This window comes from Rhodotorula toruloides (assembly GCF_000320785.1).
Source record: "Rhodotorula toruloides NP11 unplaced genomic scaffold Scaffold1, whole genome shotgun sequence".
NCBI classification, from domain to species: domain Eukaryota; kingdom Fungi; phylum Basidiomycota; class Microbotryomycetes; order Sporidiobolales; family Sporidiobolaceae; genus Rhodotorula; species Rhodotorula toruloides.
In genome coordinates, this window is record NW_015622961.1 from 587,546 (window position 1) to 604,113 (window position 16,568).

General features: G+C 61.4%; 9 protein-coding genes across 9 annotated transcripts; 2 read left to right on the forward strand and 7 right to left on the reverse strand.

Annotated features, from left to right (window-relative positions):
• Positions 1–26: 26 nt before the first annotated feature.
• Positions 27–1,443, reverse strand: RHTO_00239 (dCMP deaminase; the record flags this gene model as incomplete). Its single annotated transcript, XM_016413923.1, has 3 exons — positions 27–183; positions 236–1,078; positions 1,136–1,443. 3 exons carry the CDS (start codon positions 1,441–1,443, stop codon positions 27–29), a joined length of 1,308 nt encoding a protein of 435 aa, XP_016276930.1.
• Positions 1,444–1,741: 298 nt separating this feature from the next.
• Positions 1,742–3,296, reverse strand: RHTO_00240 (uncharacterized protein; the record flags this gene model as incomplete). The annotated part of the gene is made up of 4 exons (XM_016413924.1): positions 1,742–2,313; positions 2,812–2,923; positions 2,993–3,194; positions 3,256–3,296. 4 exons carry the CDS (start codon positions 3,294–3,296, stop codon positions 1,742–1,744), a joined length of 927 nt encoding a protein of 308 aa, XP_016276931.1.
• Positions 3,297–3,370: 74 nt separating this feature from the next.
• RHTO_00241 (START-like domain containing protein) lies at positions 3,371–4,276 on the forward strand (the record flags this gene model as incomplete). The annotated part of the gene is made up of 2 exons (XM_016413925.1): positions 3,371–3,801; positions 3,952–4,276. 2 exons carry the CDS (start codon positions 3,371–3,373, stop codon positions 4,274–4,276), a joined length of 756 nt encoding a protein of 251 aa, XP_016276932.1.
• Positions 4,277–4,347: 71 nt separating this feature from the next.
• Positions 4,348–5,374, reverse strand: RHTO_00242 (ribosomal protein L9 family protein; the record flags this gene model as incomplete). The annotated part of the gene is made up of 3 exons (XM_016413926.1): positions 4,348–4,758; positions 4,815–5,111; positions 5,285–5,374. 3 exons carry the CDS (start codon positions 5,372–5,374, stop codon positions 4,348–4,350), a joined length of 798 nt encoding a protein of 265 aa, XP_016276933.1.
• A 248-nt stretch (positions 5,375–5,622) lies between these two features.
• Positions 5,623–7,211, reverse strand: RHTO_00243 (oxidoreductase,Oxoglutarate/iron-dependent oxygenase family; the record flags this gene model as incomplete). Its single annotated transcript, XM_016413927.1, has 7 exons — positions 5,623–5,642; positions 5,701–5,968; positions 6,038–6,189; positions 6,348–6,397; positions 6,427–6,622; positions 6,681–6,813; positions 6,888–7,211. The coding sequence occupies 7 exons, from the start codon at positions 7,209–7,211 to the stop codon at positions 5,623–5,625; spliced, it is 1,143 nt and encodes a 380-aa protein (XP_016276934.1).
• A 1,260-nt stretch (positions 7,212–8,471) lies between these two features.
• On the reverse strand, positions 8,472–10,936 carry RHTO_00244 (RNA-binding protein 25; the record flags this gene model as incomplete). Its single annotated transcript, XM_016413928.1, has 8 exons — positions 8,472–8,564; positions 8,621–8,767; positions 8,829–9,333; positions 9,402–9,583; positions 9,641–10,183; positions 10,254–10,454; positions 10,522–10,853; positions 10,924–10,936. 8 exons carry the CDS (start codon positions 10,934–10,936, stop codon positions 8,472–8,474), a joined length of 2,016 nt encoding a protein of 671 aa, XP_016276935.1.
• Positions 10,937–11,115: 179 nt separating this feature from the next.
• RHTO_00245 (protein of unknown function DUF292, eukaryotic) lies at positions 11,116–12,319 on the reverse strand (the record flags this gene model as incomplete). Its single annotated transcript, XM_016413929.1, has 7 exons — positions 11,116–11,394; positions 11,452–11,511; positions 11,568–11,642; positions 11,708–11,816; positions 11,875–11,931; positions 11,991–12,038; positions 12,099–12,319. 7 exons carry the CDS (start codon positions 12,317–12,319, stop codon positions 11,116–11,118), a joined length of 849 nt encoding a protein of 282 aa, XP_016276936.1.
• A 490-nt stretch (positions 12,320–12,809) lies between these two features.
• Positions 12,810–15,437, forward strand: RHTO_00246 (splicing factor 45; the record flags this gene model as incomplete). The annotated part of the gene is made up of 7 exons (XM_016413930.1): positions 12,810–12,966; positions 13,022–13,566; positions 13,716–13,866; positions 13,927–14,689; positions 14,756–15,202; positions 15,263–15,334; positions 15,392–15,437. The coding sequence occupies 7 exons, from the start codon at positions 12,810–12,812 to the stop codon at positions 15,435–15,437; spliced, it is 2,181 nt and encodes a 726-aa protein (XP_016276937.1).
• Positions 15,438–15,520: 83 nt separating this feature from the next.
• Positions 15,521–16,372, reverse strand: RHTO_00247 (uncharacterized protein; the record flags this gene model as incomplete). Its single annotated transcript, XM_016413931.1, has 1 exon — positions 15,521–16,372. One exon carries the CDS (start codon positions 16,370–16,372, stop codon positions 15,521–15,523), a length of 852 nt encoding a protein of 283 aa, XP_016276938.1.
• Between the last annotated feature and the right edge of the window lie 196 nt (positions 16,373–16,568).

The window sequence follows — 16,568 nt, forward strand, 5'->3', positions numbered from 1 at the left end:
TTCTCGTGATGCGAATTCTATCAGGTCTACTTGGGGAAAGGCGGCTGAGGGATCTGTCGCAACACGACGCCGGCCTCTTCCATGACCCGCCTTGATGCCGAGTCCATCGAGTATGAGAGCGAGTAGATGACCTCCTTGACGCCGCACTGGACGATCTTGACTGTGCACCGCAGGCACGGGCAGCTACGAGGAACACGTCAGTCGAGAAAGCTGCTGAAGGTGAAGAAGTACGCACGTGTTGCAGTAGAGCGTTGCACCCTCGGTCCCGCCGCCGCTCACCCGCTCCCTCCCGGCCTCGAGCAAAGCGTTCTCCTCCGCATGCAAGCACAAGCACTCGTCGAGCGCCTCCCCAACACGGCTCATACCCTTCCTCCGACCGTTCGCTGCCAGCATCTCCGCCTCGTCGTCTACTCCCTCGGGACCTGCGTCCTCGCCAAATCCGTCTCCGTGCGAGTTGCACCTCCCGCACCCGCCTTCCGAGCAGTTCTTGACGCCCCGCGGCGTGCCATTGTACCCCGTACTGACGACGCGTTTGTCGCGCACGAGCACTGCGCCGACTCGACGCTTCATGCAGTTTGAGCGGAGCGAGGCGAGAGAGGCGAGGAGCATGAAGTAGGTGTCCCATGAGGGGCGCAGGAGTTCGGCGAGTACTGAAAGGGAAAAGGACGAGAGGAAAGGGCCCAGACTGGAGTGGGGGTTGGGGATGGTCAAGTGGGCGAGAGGAAGGATTGACGAGAGTGTCGAGTCGGCGGGCGGAAGTTGCGAGAGAGTCCCGTGCAGCGAGTCCTGCTCGGTTGGCTGGAAGAGCCGGGTGCGAGAAAGCTCAGGCGATGGTTCGGGGCTGATCTGCTTGAAGGGCGAGGGAGTCGGCGAAGGAGGATCGTTGGATAGCTGGGCTGGTCGCTTTTTTGCGGGCGTCGCTGGTTCCGCCGGCCCTCCTAGTCGCGAGTCGAAGAGCTCCATGACTTCTTCCACGCCACCGACCTGCGACAAGAGGGGCAAAGCGCCGTGGTAGAGCCTGTCGTCTGCCTCGACAAAGTCGTCGAGCGAGGGAGGGGTCTCGCCGGCCGCTTTCGCGCTGCGGAAGAACCGAGGTCAGCCCGGCTCAACAGTTACGAGCTCTGAGTGGACGCACACTGCGACTGCTCGCCGGAAGCGCACGCCGAGGGGAGCATCGACCGCGACGATGGCTACGAACGGCCTCTTTGCGAACTCTGCGAGCTTCGCCTTGCTCACGAGGTCGACGGTGACATAGTTCCTCCTCCATGTGCGCGTTGCGTGGTCCAGAAAATCGCTCGACGAGGTGAAGTAGAGGTCGTCCTGCGAGCGAAATGTGGGGAGCGAGGAGACGAGGTGGACGCGCGTGAAGCTACGGTCGCGGACGAGATGGTCTGCGAGCGACTTTTTGCCAGCCTGCGGCGGTCCCACGATGCACACGAGCATGGTGCGCGCGAGTTGGTCGAAGGCAACCCTCGTCGCGTGCGGTCGCGAGCAAGAAGTGAAGCCAAACAGCAGATCCGTTGACGGTCGCAAGAAGGACGCAGCGTAAGTAGCAATTGCAGAGATAGCCAGCCGGGAACAGGCGAAAGGCGCGGGAGAAGCCATGCGCAAAGTGACCTTCCTCTCGAGACGAACGAGACGTTGCTGGCGAAGGTATGGAGCTTTACAGCTTGGAGTACATTTCCAACGTGCACGCGGCAAGTCACCATCCGCGACCGGCTAAGTGCTCCACCCTGTCCGCCTACTCCTCCACTGCTTCTTCCGCGCGCCGCTCGTCTCGCCGCGTCATGATGTCGCGGAGCTCGTCCTGCCTGACCGGACCGTCCCACACAAGCACTCCCCAGAACATCTGCAAGCCTTCGCCTGCCCGCAAGCAGCGCTCGATTATGGCGCGCTTTTCCTCCTCGAGTGCAGCCTGCAAAGCCACGTACCGCTCATATCGCGTAGTCTCATCGCTTGTGCCGTCAAGCGACACGTTCTCGAAGACCCATCGGGCGAAGATATCGTTACGCTGGAGGTAGTTGAGGAAGACCTTGATGATGTCTTCTTGCAGGTCGGGGCGGTCGTCGAGTCGGGTGTAGTCGTCTGCCAATGCGAAGCTGTGCCAGAGATACTTGTAGACGCCATAAGGCTGCCAGCGCTCACGAGCAGTCTTGCTGACCCGCACATAGACCGTATAGCGTGCGTTGATGTCGTATTCGGCGTCGTCGCAGGTGACGAAAGCGCGGCCTGGCGAGCGGCAACCAAGATTCTTTTCGGGCAGCAGACAGAGTCGCAACGACCCGTAGGTGGCAAGTCGCTCCTGAGTGGAAGCTGTCAGCATGAGACCCGTAGATGGAGAGGAACACTCACGTCGCTCTTTACCAAGGTGGCTTGCGGAGCGCTAGCTAAATCCTTGCGAACGAAACATCCAACTTCGTTCATTTTCTGTGTGTCAGCATTGCTGACATTGAGACACGCCTGTGAATCGAGCGAGGCGGGATCGAAGATGCTAACACCGGTCGCGTTGAGCTCAGCTGGGCGTCGCCGGCTTTGCTGCACCTGCGAGTTAAAGCTGTTAGTCTTCTGCATGAAAGAGGATCAACGCGAGCAACTTGCCTCTCGGGCGTCCACAAGCCTCTGTTTTAGCTCATCCTCCTTTGGCTTCCTGCGCTCCCGCTTTTGCTGCTCAGAGAGCACGGGTTTTTTCTCTTCCGACTCCACCTTCAAGGCTGGTGATGGCGCTACTGAACGCCGCGTCTTGCTTCTTCTGCGAAGACAGGTTGTTTCTTCAGTAGAGGGCAAGGAGGAGTTCAACCCACGTGTACGCACCTAGGTTCTGGAGACGCGTCTCCTCCAGCTTCGAGGGCATCCACCTCAACGTACGATCGCTTCGGTCGGCCAAACCGAGCAGGATTACTGTCTTGGCGAGCTTGTCAGCAAGCTGGAAGGAATGATCGGGCCAGCGGTCAGGACTGACCGTCTGCCAGCACCCGCTTCTGGCTCTACTGACTCCCTTTTGGTGCGTCTGACGGCCATCAGGCTCTGCCGATCCGTCGTCCGCGCCGACCTCCTCCTCCTTCTTAACGCCGGGCTCTGGTGAAGTCGAGGGCGTCTCGCTGCGGCCGACAGCGGTTCGGTTAGCCGTTGCTGAGGATGAAGAGTTGCCTGAGCACTTCGGGCGGCGGGGCGAGGTCGAGGTCGATGAGGGAATTCTGCAAGTGATGAGGATCAGAGAGGGGAGCAGGTGTCGGCACAAGGCAGCGTGGGACTCACACGACGCCAAAGCATACTTGTGTACCCCGTTTGACAGCCATCGAAGCAGCAAACCAGGCCAGCGAAGTGAGCTGTCGCGAGGAAAGCCTCCTTTCCCTCAACCACTCACCAGACAATGGCCTCTCCGCTCTCTCTCACGCCTGCTAGGCTCGAGACCGTGCCGCAGAGCTCAGCCGACCCCAGCTACCAAGCCTACGTCGACGCTGCGGTGTCTGCGGCCCGCGATCTCGTCACTTCTCTTCCTTCCCCCACCTCGCCAACTTCAGATCGCTGGGCGACGGGCAAGACGTTCCAGACGGGCGGTCCGGCGCCAGTGCACACGTACTCAACCCGCTCGGCCGCACGATTGCCACCAGGGTCAGGCGAGACGGAGGGTTACCGCTGGCATGCGCGAAGGAGCGTTCACCGAGGTGAGAACGCGCCATCGTACGAAGCTTTCGAGCGGGGATTGCTGCGCGATCACTCCGTCAACGAGGCGAAGTACATTGAGAGCTGCACGGAGGCGCGGAAGATCAAGGTGATCGAGGAGGCCGAGCTAGAAGGCGAGTCCCTCCTCCTCGTCTTCGCTCGAGTATCTGCTGACATTGCCCGTTGACTCTTTCAGTCTGGCAGACACTCTGTGAGAACTTTAAGGTTCGCTCAGCTTTGACATATGCTCACTGTCCGTCACGCAGACCATCAAGCCTTTCCCGCCAGCAATCGCGACTTCACCTTCCTCCTCCTCACAACTCCGCTTCCTTCTCGACCTTCCGCCTCTGACTCCACTCGCGCTCTCCGTTCCTTCGTCGTCATCTCGATCCCCGTCGAACACCCATCCGAGAAGGGCTACGTCCGCGGCCGTTACGTCTCGGTCGAGCACATCCAGGAGCTTGACGAAGCGGAGGGAGGCGGCATTGAATGGATTATGGCGGTCAGCTCGTCGGCGGGAGGCATGGTGCCCAAGTTGATCAGCGAGAAGGTCATGCCGAGCAAGATCTCGGAGGATGTGCCGTCGTTCATCGAGTGGGTACAGAAGCAGTGATACCGAGCCAGACTCTCTGTGAATCAGTTGTTGTTGTCTGCCTTCGCATCTGGTATACATTGTCCATCCGTCTACGGCTTCTCCGCTGCCTTCGCTTCTGCCTCGACAACCTTCGGCTCCTCCTTGACCTCCGCCGCCGTCTTCATGCCCAGGTTTCCCTCGCCCTTAGTGACCTTGACCTTGACGACAGCCTCCTCGTCGAACGTCCTGCTCGAGACGACAAACTCGAACGTGCCCGTCGCCTTGATCCTGCCATTGACGATCCCCTCATGCTCGCGGAACGCCGTACGCATGTGCGAAAAGTCCTGGAACCCGAGTTCGCGAAGCTCGGCGACAACGTCGGCGGTAGACACGGATCCGAAGAGGTCGGAGGAGGTAGGAGAGATGGTGAGACGCGTGAAGAGAATGGGAGGCGCGCGGGCGAGTTCGGCGAGTCGTGTCTTGTCCGCCTGGTGGAGCGCGGCTTGCTCATCGAGTCGCCTCTATAGTGCAAAGAGTCAGCACGTTGGCTGGACGAGCGAAGCGCGCCTGTACGCACCGCGGAAGTCGCATCCCTAGACATCTGCTCGAGAGCAGCCTTCGCTTCCCGCTCCTTCCGCTGCTCCTCCTCAGCCCGCAAGTCGTGGTTGAGCTGCAACAGCTTCTCCGCGTTGAGTCGGAGGATAGTCCGCAGCGGCGAGACGGCCTCTCCATTGCGGTTCACGTAGAGCGCCTTTCGGTTCGGGATGAGGATGTTGCGCGCGTAGCCGGGCGAGACGATGACCACCGAGCCCTTGGTGCCGCGGCCGGGCAAGTCCTCGAGCAGCTTGACCTGAACGAGCTTGTGTGCGGAGCGCTGCGAGTTCATCAGGAAGAAGGGCGAGTGAGTGTCAAGTCCATCAACAGAGCCGCAGGGGGAGCGGCGACTGTTGTGCTGTGTCTTGTAGCTCTGTACATCCCACACACAAGCACTCGCGACCGCCCTCCTGCGCTGTGTACGCCCTGCGACCTCGAGAGGGAAGAACGCACCTGCTGGCCCTGGACCCGACACGCCGCGCACGCTGGTCGTGCCGCTACTCTTGCCGTACTCAGAATCTGCGCGGAGGTCCCGAGAAGCATGGCGCCAGCCGGAGAAGTAGAGGGGAAAGGACTCGAGAGAGACGAAGGAGTGTCTGAGGAGGGGGAAGAAGTCGAATTGCTCAGTCTCGTGCGAGTTCGCTAGCAGTGCGCGTGCAGGCTTTCGAAGACTTCAGGAGCGGCGCCAGGGCGGCAGACAGGAAAGGGACTGGAAAAGAGCTTGACGAGGCATGGAGACGGGCAAGATGGGAGAAACGCTTGATAGACTCGGCATTACAGACTCAGGACATTCACGCAGCTTGCGGAGTGTCTGTCAAAGGCGAGTGTCAGCAGATCAGCCGAACATGAGGCGGGAAAGCCGAATTCACGCTCCGTTCCCCTCGACGCAGCCCAAGTCTCCGGTCCCTTCCTGTTCGCCGCACGCTGATTGACAATCCTGCGCTTGAACCAGCTGCCGGCAGTTTGGTCCTTTGGCATCGCCTGCATAGCCGGGTCCTTCTCAGCGTGCGCCTTGATGATGTCGGACTTGTCGGAGAGCGGGCGAAGCGGGTTGTCGAAGCCGGGGCGGATGAAGTAGACGAGCGACCAGCGCTCGTCCTTGTCTTGAGGCGGGGGAGGAGGGACGACGCGGTGGATCTACGGAGCGTGCGAAGCATGAGGATTAGCGTCAGAGCTGGAAGAAAGGTAAGCAAAGCGGGAACACACGTTGGACTTGAAGATGTTGCCCGAGTAGACGGAAAGCGTGTCGCCGACGTTGCAGACGGCGTGACCAGGGAGAGGGCGAATGTGCTGCCACTTGCTCGTCCCTGGCGGAAGAACCTGGAGACCTCCGCATCCGCGCCCGTGGAGCATCGAGACTGCAAGTCGGTAAAGTCAGCGCTCAACCCAGTAGTCGTAGAAGAATGCGAGAGATGAAGACGCACAAGACTGCAAGAGGTGAAGTGCAGAGCGAGGCATGGAAGGTCAGGCTCGAGCACGAACGCGATCGCCAGCTTCAAGCAGTGAGAGGACGCACGCCAAAGTCCGTGTGAGCTCTGTTCGACAACGATCGTTAGCAAACTCCATCTGCTCGACGAAGGCAGGAGACGACGCACCCAATCGCAGCAGCAGGGTTGCCATCTTCGCCAACTCCTTCGGGCACGTATCCCTTCTGACCCGGCGCGCTCTTCAAGATCACACGCGACTCGGAGCCGGAGATGTCGCCTTCCTTGTGGAGCGCTGCGAGCGTTCCCTTCGGTAGCCCAATTCGAGTCTCGAGGACCTCCATCAACTTCTGAAGGACGTTGTCGGCTGCGGTGGAGGTTCGTCAGGGCCGATCTCAACCATTCGGCGCCGGAGTACTACGCACATTGGCGGATGAAGCTGGTGACCGTCGACATGCGGTCATTGACGGTTGGAGGGTAGGTACGCTGGCGCACTTCGGGGTAGGCGAGAGCGTCGTCCTTCGCAACGTTGATGAATTGAACAGTATCGACGTTACCCTGTGTGCACGTCCTAGTCAGCTGCTCCGCGAGAACGGCGGCGAAGGAAGTCGGGAGGGAAAAGCGAGACGAACCTTGGCGTCAACGTTGGTGCTTCCAGCAAACTTGTACCCCGCCGACATGCCCAAGTCTCCCTGCTCAAACGGCATCAACTCCTCCTTGTCGAGCGAGAACGTCGCCTTGCCCATCTCAAACATCGGTTCCAGCTTGTCCTCGAAGCCAAAGTTCTTCAGGTAGAAGAAGCCAAGGTTGGTGCAGGCGCTGTACAGAGTATCAATCTCCTGCTCGTCGCCAGTCGCAATCTTGGCAAAATCAACGATGAGAAGCGGGTGGCATTCGAGGTCGGCGGGAAAGTCGGTGCGAGGGTAGCTGATGTCGGTCTGGGCGACGGAAGGCATGGCAGGCCGAGTTGCTGTGTGTAGAGAGCTGTAGAGGAGAGAGACAGAGAGGCAGGAGGAGGAGGAGCGCTGAGCGGCGGAGAAGTCGGAAGTTGGACAAGGTGGGGGCTTCGGAGCCGAAGTCGCGGCGTGATACGTGTCAGGGGGAAAAGCCGAAGGATGGCATGGACGGCACGAGGTCGGCACTGGCTACGGCAGAGCACCGCAACGAAGGAGCGAGCATGAAAGAGGGCGGGCAGCGGGCGAGCGGCGGTTGCGGCGACGAGTAGGTGAGCCGTTCTTCGTCGAGCCGTTCTTCGTCGCACCCTCGCCTCCGTGTGCGGCGCCGCCATGTCGCGGTCGCAGTGACATCGTTGACGATGATGTTCTCAGTCTGCGGTAGTAGGCGGAGCAAGGGCATCGTCAGTGAGGCGTGAAGGGCAAAGAAAGAGAGAGAGAGGCGGGGACGCACAAAGTCTTCAGCCGCTCTGCATCGCCCATCGCGCGCAACGAAGAACAGAAAGAAAGGGAGACAGAGCAAGTCGCTGTCGGGCGAAGAGGCGAAGGGAGACGAGAGAGGTGCCGTATTCAGCGAGGTCGGAAAGCTGACTCGCCGGACGAAGAGAAAAGGGCAGCAGGTTGCCGCTAGTGACTGCTCTAGCGTTTCGCAAGCTGGTAAGTTACGGTAGCGGAGATGGAGGACATCAGTACCACCCCCGGCTTTGAAAGCGAGAAGAGAACGCACCATTCTCGCGAAGTCGGGAACGGCGCGATATCGAGGACGGAGCAGACAGCAGACACCGGAGAGGCGGCGGAAAGCATGGGTGACGAGAGAAGACGAGCAGAGGAAGGAAGCGCGAGTGCCGAGCCGCATGGTCTGGTCGCTCACGACGAGCTGACGAGGCCTCCCGCGTTACCCCTTCTCCACCTTCCATGCGGTGAGATGGTGAGATTGCTTCTCGGATCGGTCCGACGACCGTCTACGGCGGATGAGGGGGACTTGCGCAGCACTCACCGCGTATAAGATAAAAAGAGCTATGCGCCTGTTGAGGCTGTCGCGGCGGACCCGCTCGGCGGCCGCACTCCACTCGATAATCCTGTCGAAGCAAAAGAGCGGCGCAGAAGCAGCGAAAGACAGGGTCTCGGCACACCTGCTGATCCCACGAAGCCAAACTCTCCCCAAATACCCGCGTAGGACCCGAAAGGGAATTAGGTAGACTTGCACGGCAGGATACGAAGCGGAGGAGACGGGTACGCGCACGGATGCGATGCCTTGTGCCGTTAGAAGTCGATGCCAGCATGCTCAAACTCGGTCTCGATGGCGAGACGGCGCCACACCTTGACGACGAAGTTCGTGACGTCCTCATCCAGAACCTGCACAAGCCAGGATCATCAGTTGCGGTTCCGCTGAGGAGCAAACTGCGACGCACCGGTTCGAGCTCTTCCAGCAGCGCCTGCGGGCCCTTGTGATCGCGAAGGTATTCGTTCACGACGTTCAGCAGCTCCGCCTCCTCTCCACCGAGGTAATCGACGATGAGCCGGTTGGCGTACGGGGTGATGCGCCGCTTGATGATGTCCTGGAAGCGGATGAAGTTAGCGGCGCTTTCTAGGAGAGATGGGCTCTTTGTCGGAACTCACGTCATTCAGCCTCTTCCACCGCACCTTCCACACCCATAGCCCGTCCTTGCTCGTCGGCACCTTCGCTTCAATCTCCCGCGCCTTCCGCTCCATCTCGCTCCTCGACAACCTCGGCCTCGGTTGACCTGCGTCCTCGTCATCCGAGTATTCGAGCGGGATGAGCTCGCGCTTCTTCCGACCCTCCTCTTCTTCGTCCGCAAGCGCCATAGCAGTCGGTCGAGGCTTCGGTGCCTCCTTGACGACCGGTTTCGGCGCCGTTGTCAGGTTGAGCTTGACGCCGACAGCAGGAGTCGCGCCGCCTGGCGTGGCAGACGCTGTGTCTGCGCCGGATGCTGGGGTACCAGGTGTGGGAAGGGAAGAAGCGAAGAGGTCGGCGTGCTGAGAGAGGAACGAGTCGGATTGCTCGTTGAGCGCGGCGACTTGCTGGGCTTCGAAGGCACGGTCCCGAGCATCTGCCTCCTGCTCGCGAAGGCGATGCGGCTTTCGCTGAGCACGCCATCGAATGCTAGATGAAGCGCAATTGGTTAGGTTCTGCTGCACCCCATCGCAAGTGAAGCGAAGAACCGGACGCACCGGTCGATGTAGAACAGCTCGCGTCCTCGTTCAGCCTCGCGGTCGTCGTCCCAGGTCGCAAGACGCTCCGCCATGTACGCGCGATCTCGCTCCTCCTGCTCAGCGATGCCTTGCTCGCGCGCCTGTTCCCGTTCCCACGCCGCAATCCTCGCTCGTTCCCGCTGCTCAAACTGTCGCTCGCGCTGCAAGACGTAATGTCAGCTCCTGCCTTGCAAATGACGGCAAGATTGGAGACGCACATTCCGGTAGACCACCTCTTGCTGCCTGTGCTCCGCCTCGGCCCGTTCGCGTTCGCGCTCCATGTCGTCCAACTCGGGTTCAGCCTGAGGTGCCGGGGCTCCATTCGCACCTGCACCTCCTGCAACGAATGGCACAGGGCGGTTGAAGCTCTGCGGGTCCTGCGAAGCCGCGGGCATGACGTGCGAAGGTCCAGCGGCAGGACCAGGCGGCGAGTAGCCCGGCGCGGCGCGCTGCTGATGTTGCCGCGCGTTCTGCGCAATCATCGCCTGCCTCCGCTCCTCGATCTGCCTGTCGAGTTCGAACCGCTGATGCGCCTTCTTCACCGCCGCCTCGCGGAACTGGGCAATCGAGCTCAGCGTGTTGTTGCGGTGACTCTCCGGCAAGTCTTCGGGCGCGAGGTCCTTGAGATGCTGAGGGATGTGCGGCTTGCGCTCCGGGTCGTGCTCTTCGGGCTCGGTGCCGGAGATTGGGTCGCCGGCTGCGATGCGTCTCAGGATGTTGGCGAGGTCGTCCTTCGCTTGCTGCGTCAAGTCGTCGTTCTCCTGTATCGAGCAGTAGGTCAGCATGTGGAATGCAGTCACACGAGCAGCCTGTACGCGCCTCGCTCCTGACCCGGTCCTTCTCATACTCGTCAAGCCTGCCCCGCGTCTTCTCGTCCGCCTTGACCAGCAGCGTCTTCTCCGCCCCGTTCGGCATCTTGATAGCCGCGCCATTGACGACCTCCAAGCACCGCAGGACCGACTCTGCCTCGGCGTACTCGACGAAAGCGAAGGGAGGGGAGGGACGGCGGAACGAGAGTACGGGACCGGCAACCTGCGCGCGCACGGATCGTTAGCATTCTTCTGAGTAGGTCAAGACGGAGGAAAGTAGGCAGACGCACGCCGAGGATACTCTCCAACCATCCGTTCTCCAGCCCATCGACGATACTTCCGACGAACAAGCTGAACTTCTCTCCTGCCGGTCCCTGCATCCCAAGCGCTCCAGCAGCACCTCCCACAGCCGGCGAGCCATACCCTCCCGGTGAACCAGCGAGATTCGGCGGCGGAGGGAGGTTCGAGGGAGCGCCGCGTGAACCGAGGCCGGCGTGGTGACGGGGTCCGCTGGGTGGTGCGCCGCCGTAGCCACCTGGACCGCTCGGCGGTGGGCCGTATCCGCCTGGCGAACGGCCGTAGCCTCCGCCCTCGCCGTATCCACCACCAGGAGGACCGTAACCTGCAGGACGATGACGAGCTGGCATGGTGAGCTTGCTGGCTTGACGAGAGCTGTGTGAGCTTTTACGCACCGCGTCCGTACATCCCAATCAACTAGCGAGCGAGCGAGCGAGATGCGAAACAGGAGAAAGCGATGAGAGCGAATGTAAGGACGGAATACACTCTGTTTGTAATGCTGAATACAAACTCTCGGCAAACCAGAACGAAGGCAATCTAGTCCAGCGATGCATTCACAGAGTTGACGGCGTCGATACAGTCCGCCCTCACCTCCGCTTGAGGTCCGCAAACCGCCTCTGCAGCGCCTCGAACGCATCCAGCTCTTTGTCATTCGCACCTCCATTCGCGTTCGCAGCAGGCGCAGGCGGGACAGGCGGCGGTACAGCGCCGGTTGCCGCCGGAGTCAGGTTCGTGCGGACGATGGTCGAGTTGTCGGCTTTGGACGGGTCAACGGGCGGAGTGACGGGCATGACGGTGTCGAAGGGCGGAATAGAGTGGGTCTTGGTGGGCGTAGCGAGGGGAGCGGGAGTTGTGGCGGACGCGGGCTGCTTCTCAAGCAGCTTGAGTGAGTTGCGGTCTTGCCAGGTGGGGACGAAACGCACCACGCTCTCTGCCGGTGCATCCGGATCACGCAGACCCTCCGGTCGCCAATCGACGGAGTACTGCGATGAGAACGATGTCAGCTGCTACTCGCCAGACCCGGAGGGAGAGCACGCACAGCTTTTGCGATCTCGTACAAGTACAGGTCGACAAGGTCTTGCGGCGGCGTCTGGATGACCAGCTTCGACGTGATCTGCGGAGCGATGCGGGGTTGAGCTGGAAGCCCTGGAATTGGTGCCCATGGCGAGACGGACGCACCCGCTCGGGAACAATATTGTCCTCGTTGTCGATGCAAGCAACCGCAAAATCTCGCCCGCCCTTGCTCATGAGCATCTCCCGCAGGATGTGGATCTCCTTCAGCTCCGTTCTGCGCGCTTGAACGATTAGTGTCTTTGCTGGAACGGACCCTTGGCCATGCAACGAACCTTGGTGCGGCATGAATGATGCCTGCGACGGCTTCTTGCACGCCTGGGTCAATCTCTCTGCGCGCGAATCCTCGTCAGCCACCAGTCCGCCCAAAGTGCTTTTTAGTCGGGCGCACTTGACAGTCTCCAACAGCCCAAAGCGAGCCAACAACAGTTCGCAGTACCTGTCGAAGAGAACGAAGGTCAGGCTTCTTTCCGGGCAGCAGCGCTCACACCGTACTCACAGCTCCAGCACCTCCAGCAACTCGACGTAGAGATCCTCCGCCAGCAGTCCCTCGACCTTGATCCTCGCGCTCTCCAACTTGCCCTTCTCCAGCAGACCCGCGACTTCCCTCCGTGTCGCTTTGGCGATTTGCGTCTTCTTCTGCTGCAACAGTCGTAGTCGTTCCCGCGAGAGCTTGAGCTGGACACGGGCGCGCGGAGGAGACCAGGCTGCGACGGGCATGACGAGGGAGGCGGAGCGTCGTGAAGCTGGTGTCGGCGAAGGCGAACGCGACGACGAGGAGAGGAGGCGTGCAAGAGAGTTCAGCTTGGCCGGTCGTCTAGCGGGCAGCAACAGCTAGTGACGGCGTGCGAGGTGTTGGTTCGAGGAAGAGGAGCACCACACCCGCGCGAACAACAGCGACAAGGCGCTTGCGAGGACTGTTCGGTCGCTCGCTATAGTCTTTGGGTGCTCGCTTCAATAGGGAAGCGAGCGAACTGGCGACGGAAGCGTGTGACGAGGTGTTTGTGTTGTCTGTCGACGAGCGGGATGAGGAGGAAGGACGCAAACAACGATGGAGCGGCAAGGAGACCGCCTCAAAGGCTGCAACACTCTGTTTCAGTTACGCTGGCGCACACTCTGACGGCCTTTGCGCGACCGACCCGTCGTGGTCGAACGAGACCCATCCTCTCTTCGTCGCAACACCCTCAAGTAGTGCGACTACGCTCCAGGGATGTCGCTGTACGGCGGTATCGTGCTCAAGGGCAAGGATAAGCCACCTGCTGGCTCGCCCGCCCCGCCTGCTGCCTCTGCCTCGCCGCCTGCTTCCATCTCACCCGCAGCCTCTGCCAGTCCCGCACCCGCCGACACAGCGACAGAGAAGCCCAAGCGTGCGTCAGATAGTCCCATTGAATATTTGAGATGATGCTGAACATTTCTACGCAGCTGCGACATGGTCTGCCGCCCTTCGCTTCGCCCCGACCGTCCGCAAGAAACCCGCAACCCCCTCTTCTCGCCCATCAGCAGTCGCGCTCAAGTCTGTCTTTGGGACAGCAGACGACGACAGTGCCGCCGCTCCACCGCCCGCAGCAGCCGGACCTCGCATCGCTGCTGTGGGCAAGGCGAGTCTCGTCGCCGCGCCAGACAAGGCGCCTCCTCCTTCGAAGTGGGGTGCAGTCTCGAAACCTGCCTTCGAAGTCAAGCCCTTCGCGGGAGGGTCCGTGACGAGCGACTCGGGAACGTCAACTCCCGCCAAGCCTGCAACGTCCGCCCGAACTCGCACGCGCGTCCGACGGGTCATCGCCGTCCCTCCCGCCATGGTCCTCGAGGAAGACCTCTCGGACGTCAACGGCTTTGCGGCGACTGCGGCGGGCAAGAAGCTAGCCCAGATGGAGAAAAAGAAGGGCAAGAAGAAAGGCAGGATGCAGAGGGACGACCCGGCGCTCGCTTTTGCCGACATCCCGTACGATCCCGCCAGGCCTTGCGACTACGTACGTGTCGGTGTTGCTTTCGTTGCGCTCTGTTTGCGAGGACAAACTCGCAACAAACCGCGACGTCGACGGTGTCGACCAAATCAGCCGATCTGCCTGTCTCATCCAGCGCCGTCCTGACTTGCTTTCACCCCTTCGATTGCGATCAGTCCGCCTATAAGACGCATGTCAAGCTCGTCAGGGAACAGCGGCGCCTCGAGCGCGAAGAACAGGAACGTCGTCGTCGCCGCGAGGGCTCCTCCGGGTCCAGCTACTACTCGGAGGACGAGGAGGACCGCGATCAGCACGATGAGCAGCCAGGTGCGCACACTACTCTTTTTGAGTCAGACGCCTTTTGACGTGTGCGTTCTCCGTCGACAGCGAACAAGAAGGCGCGCTTCTTCGCCCCTCCCTCCTCTTACGACGAGTCGCCTGGCGCAGGACCCGCTTTTCCCCCTCCCTTTTCCTACGATGCGACCTCTGCTCCTCCTCGGGACGAGTCCGGCGAAGATGCCTACGCCCGACGAGCCGCTCTGTCAAATGCTGCGCCGCCGTCGCGCGAAGAGACGGGTGACGAGGCGTATCAGCGTCGGGTCGCGATGTCGCAAAGGCGTGAGGAAACGGGTGAGGAGGCGTACCAGCGCAGGATGGCTCTGTCGCGCGGTGAAGCTCCTCCTCCGCCCGCTGCAGGTCCTCATCAATCTGCTCCGCCTCCCCCTCCTCCGGCTTTTGTCTCGTCATCCCATCCTCGAGCACCGAATCTTGCCGGCCCGCAGCTTCCTCCCGGCTTCGTCCCGCCTCCGCCGCCACCAGGCTTCGTTCCTCCACCCGGCTTCGCTCACCCACATCCCCCTCCACCTCCTTCCTTCGCGCCCGCCTCATCCTCCTCAACTTTGTCCGCTTCAGCTCCCACGTTCACACCCCCCGTACCCTCGAACTCTGCCTCCCTCGTTCCGGCAGGCGAATCGAACGCAGCGCTCGATGCCGCACAGGCGAAGGCGCGTGAGATTGCGGCGAGGTTGAGCAAGCTCGGCGGAGCGTTCGTTGCGCCTCCTGCGGCGGCTGGTGGTATTGGGACGGCACCGCCGGGGTTCGCGCCTGCTGCGACACAGGCTGGAGGAGCGGGTGAGGCGGAATCTGCTGAGTGCGTCTCAAGCCCTGTTTCCACGCGCGTTCCGCGAGCGTCCGCTGACGCTAACGTCTGCGACAGGCCGGACAGCCGCACCTTCGCCGAACGCATGATGAGCAAGTTCGGCTGGGAGGAAGGCAAAGGTCTTGGCGCCTCCGAGTCGGGCATCACCGCCGCGCTCTCCGTTCAGCGTACGCCAGCCGCATCCGCCAGCTCGAACAAGAAGGCGAAGAAGAAGAAGGAGCAGGAAGTTGCGCCCACGCCGGCGGGCATGGCGGGTCGATCGGTTGTCGTCGACGTCTCGCGCGACCAGCGGATCGCGGAACAGAAGGCGCAGATGGGCGGAGATGCGAGTCGAGTCGTCTTGTTGACGAACTTGTGCGGGAGGGAGGAGGTCGACGATGATCTGGGCGGCGAGGTCGCGGAAGAGGCGAACAAGTTTGGCGTCGTCGAGCGGTGCTTCGTGTATGTCGTGCCCGGCGAGACGAGGGACGACGAGGCGGTGAGGATCTTCTTGGTTATGAGCGGGTGCGTGCGGTCTGTCTCGGTCTGCACGCTTACCACGGCTGACATGGCTTGTGGGCGCAGTCTTGCGGGAGGCTACAACGCAGTCCGCAACTTTGACGGCCGCTTCTTCGGCGGGCGAACCGTCCGTGCAAGGTGCGTGCAGTCGGCTCGTCACGCTATCGACATTGGCTGACCTCGGTATCTCACCAGGTTCTACGACGAGAAGGCGTTCAATGGCGGCCGTCACGACCTGTAGCTTTTCTATTCTCGCAGCTGTTCCTGACAATAAGCGCGCAAGTTATGTCGTTCAAGCGCATCCTACGCCTCGCTACCGGCGCATCATTTTTGCGACTGCGACTGAGACTGCGACTCGCTGTGCGCCCGCTTCAAAGCCGCCGTCATCAACCTCTGCCTCTTGACCTCTGCCGGCTCGTCCCGTCCACCGCTGCCGTCACCAGCCTCCTGCCTCCTCGCCCTCGCGTCGTCCGCTTTCGTCCCTTTCCCGCCGCTCCAGCTACTCCCGCTCGCTGCTCCGCCCCATCCTCCACCGCCAAAGATGCCGTTCCCTGCCTTCTGATACCCGTAGCCAAGGTCGAAAGCGTCGATAGGTCCGGGTGTGCTGTACTGGCGAGTTGGAGAAGGAGGTTGGCGGACGGGGACAAGAACGGGCTGGTAGACGAGTGCGGGTTGGGGAACGGGCGCCCTCCTCGGAGTTGTCGGCGGCTTGAGCTGATCGACCTGCCTCTCCCTCCATCTCATCGTGAAGCCAGCAAGCGGCGTCCGTCCACCCTGCTTCCATCCTCCGCCGACGAGCGGGTACTCGTTCGTCAACAATTCAGCCACGATGTCGTTTGCGTCGGCGTGAAAGTCGGGAAGGTTGAGGAGATGGACGACGTAGGATGGGTGGACGTCGGGAACGTTCTCGAGGACGAGGTCGAATGTCTTGCGGCGAGATGTGTTGGCAGGAGGAGCGTAAGGGAAAGGAGGGGGCGCAGCGGGCGTCTCTGACCGCTGGCGTGGCGTGAGAGCCGTCGTGTCCTCCTTCTTGGCCGCCTGAGAGCCCGCCTGCTCCTCGTCCTCTTCCGTAGACGGTTCGCAGTCGTCCTCCTCCTCCTCGACCTTGACCCGCGTCACAAGCTGCGGCGAGGGCGTGCGCGAGCCAGGGTGGAACAGCTGAGACGAGTTGGGCATCTGTGCAAGCCAGCAAGTGGACAAGGGGTAGCAAAGCGTGAGGGAAGGAAGCGAAGGAGAGGAGACAGGAGGCGAGGGTCGACCTCGAGTCCGCGGACCTCCTCGACCAGCTTTCTCGAAGCTTTCCTCGTTTTGATGGCTCGATAGCGCTCGAGATGCCCTTCTGCCCAGCGAGAGAAGAGCAGAAGCGAATTGA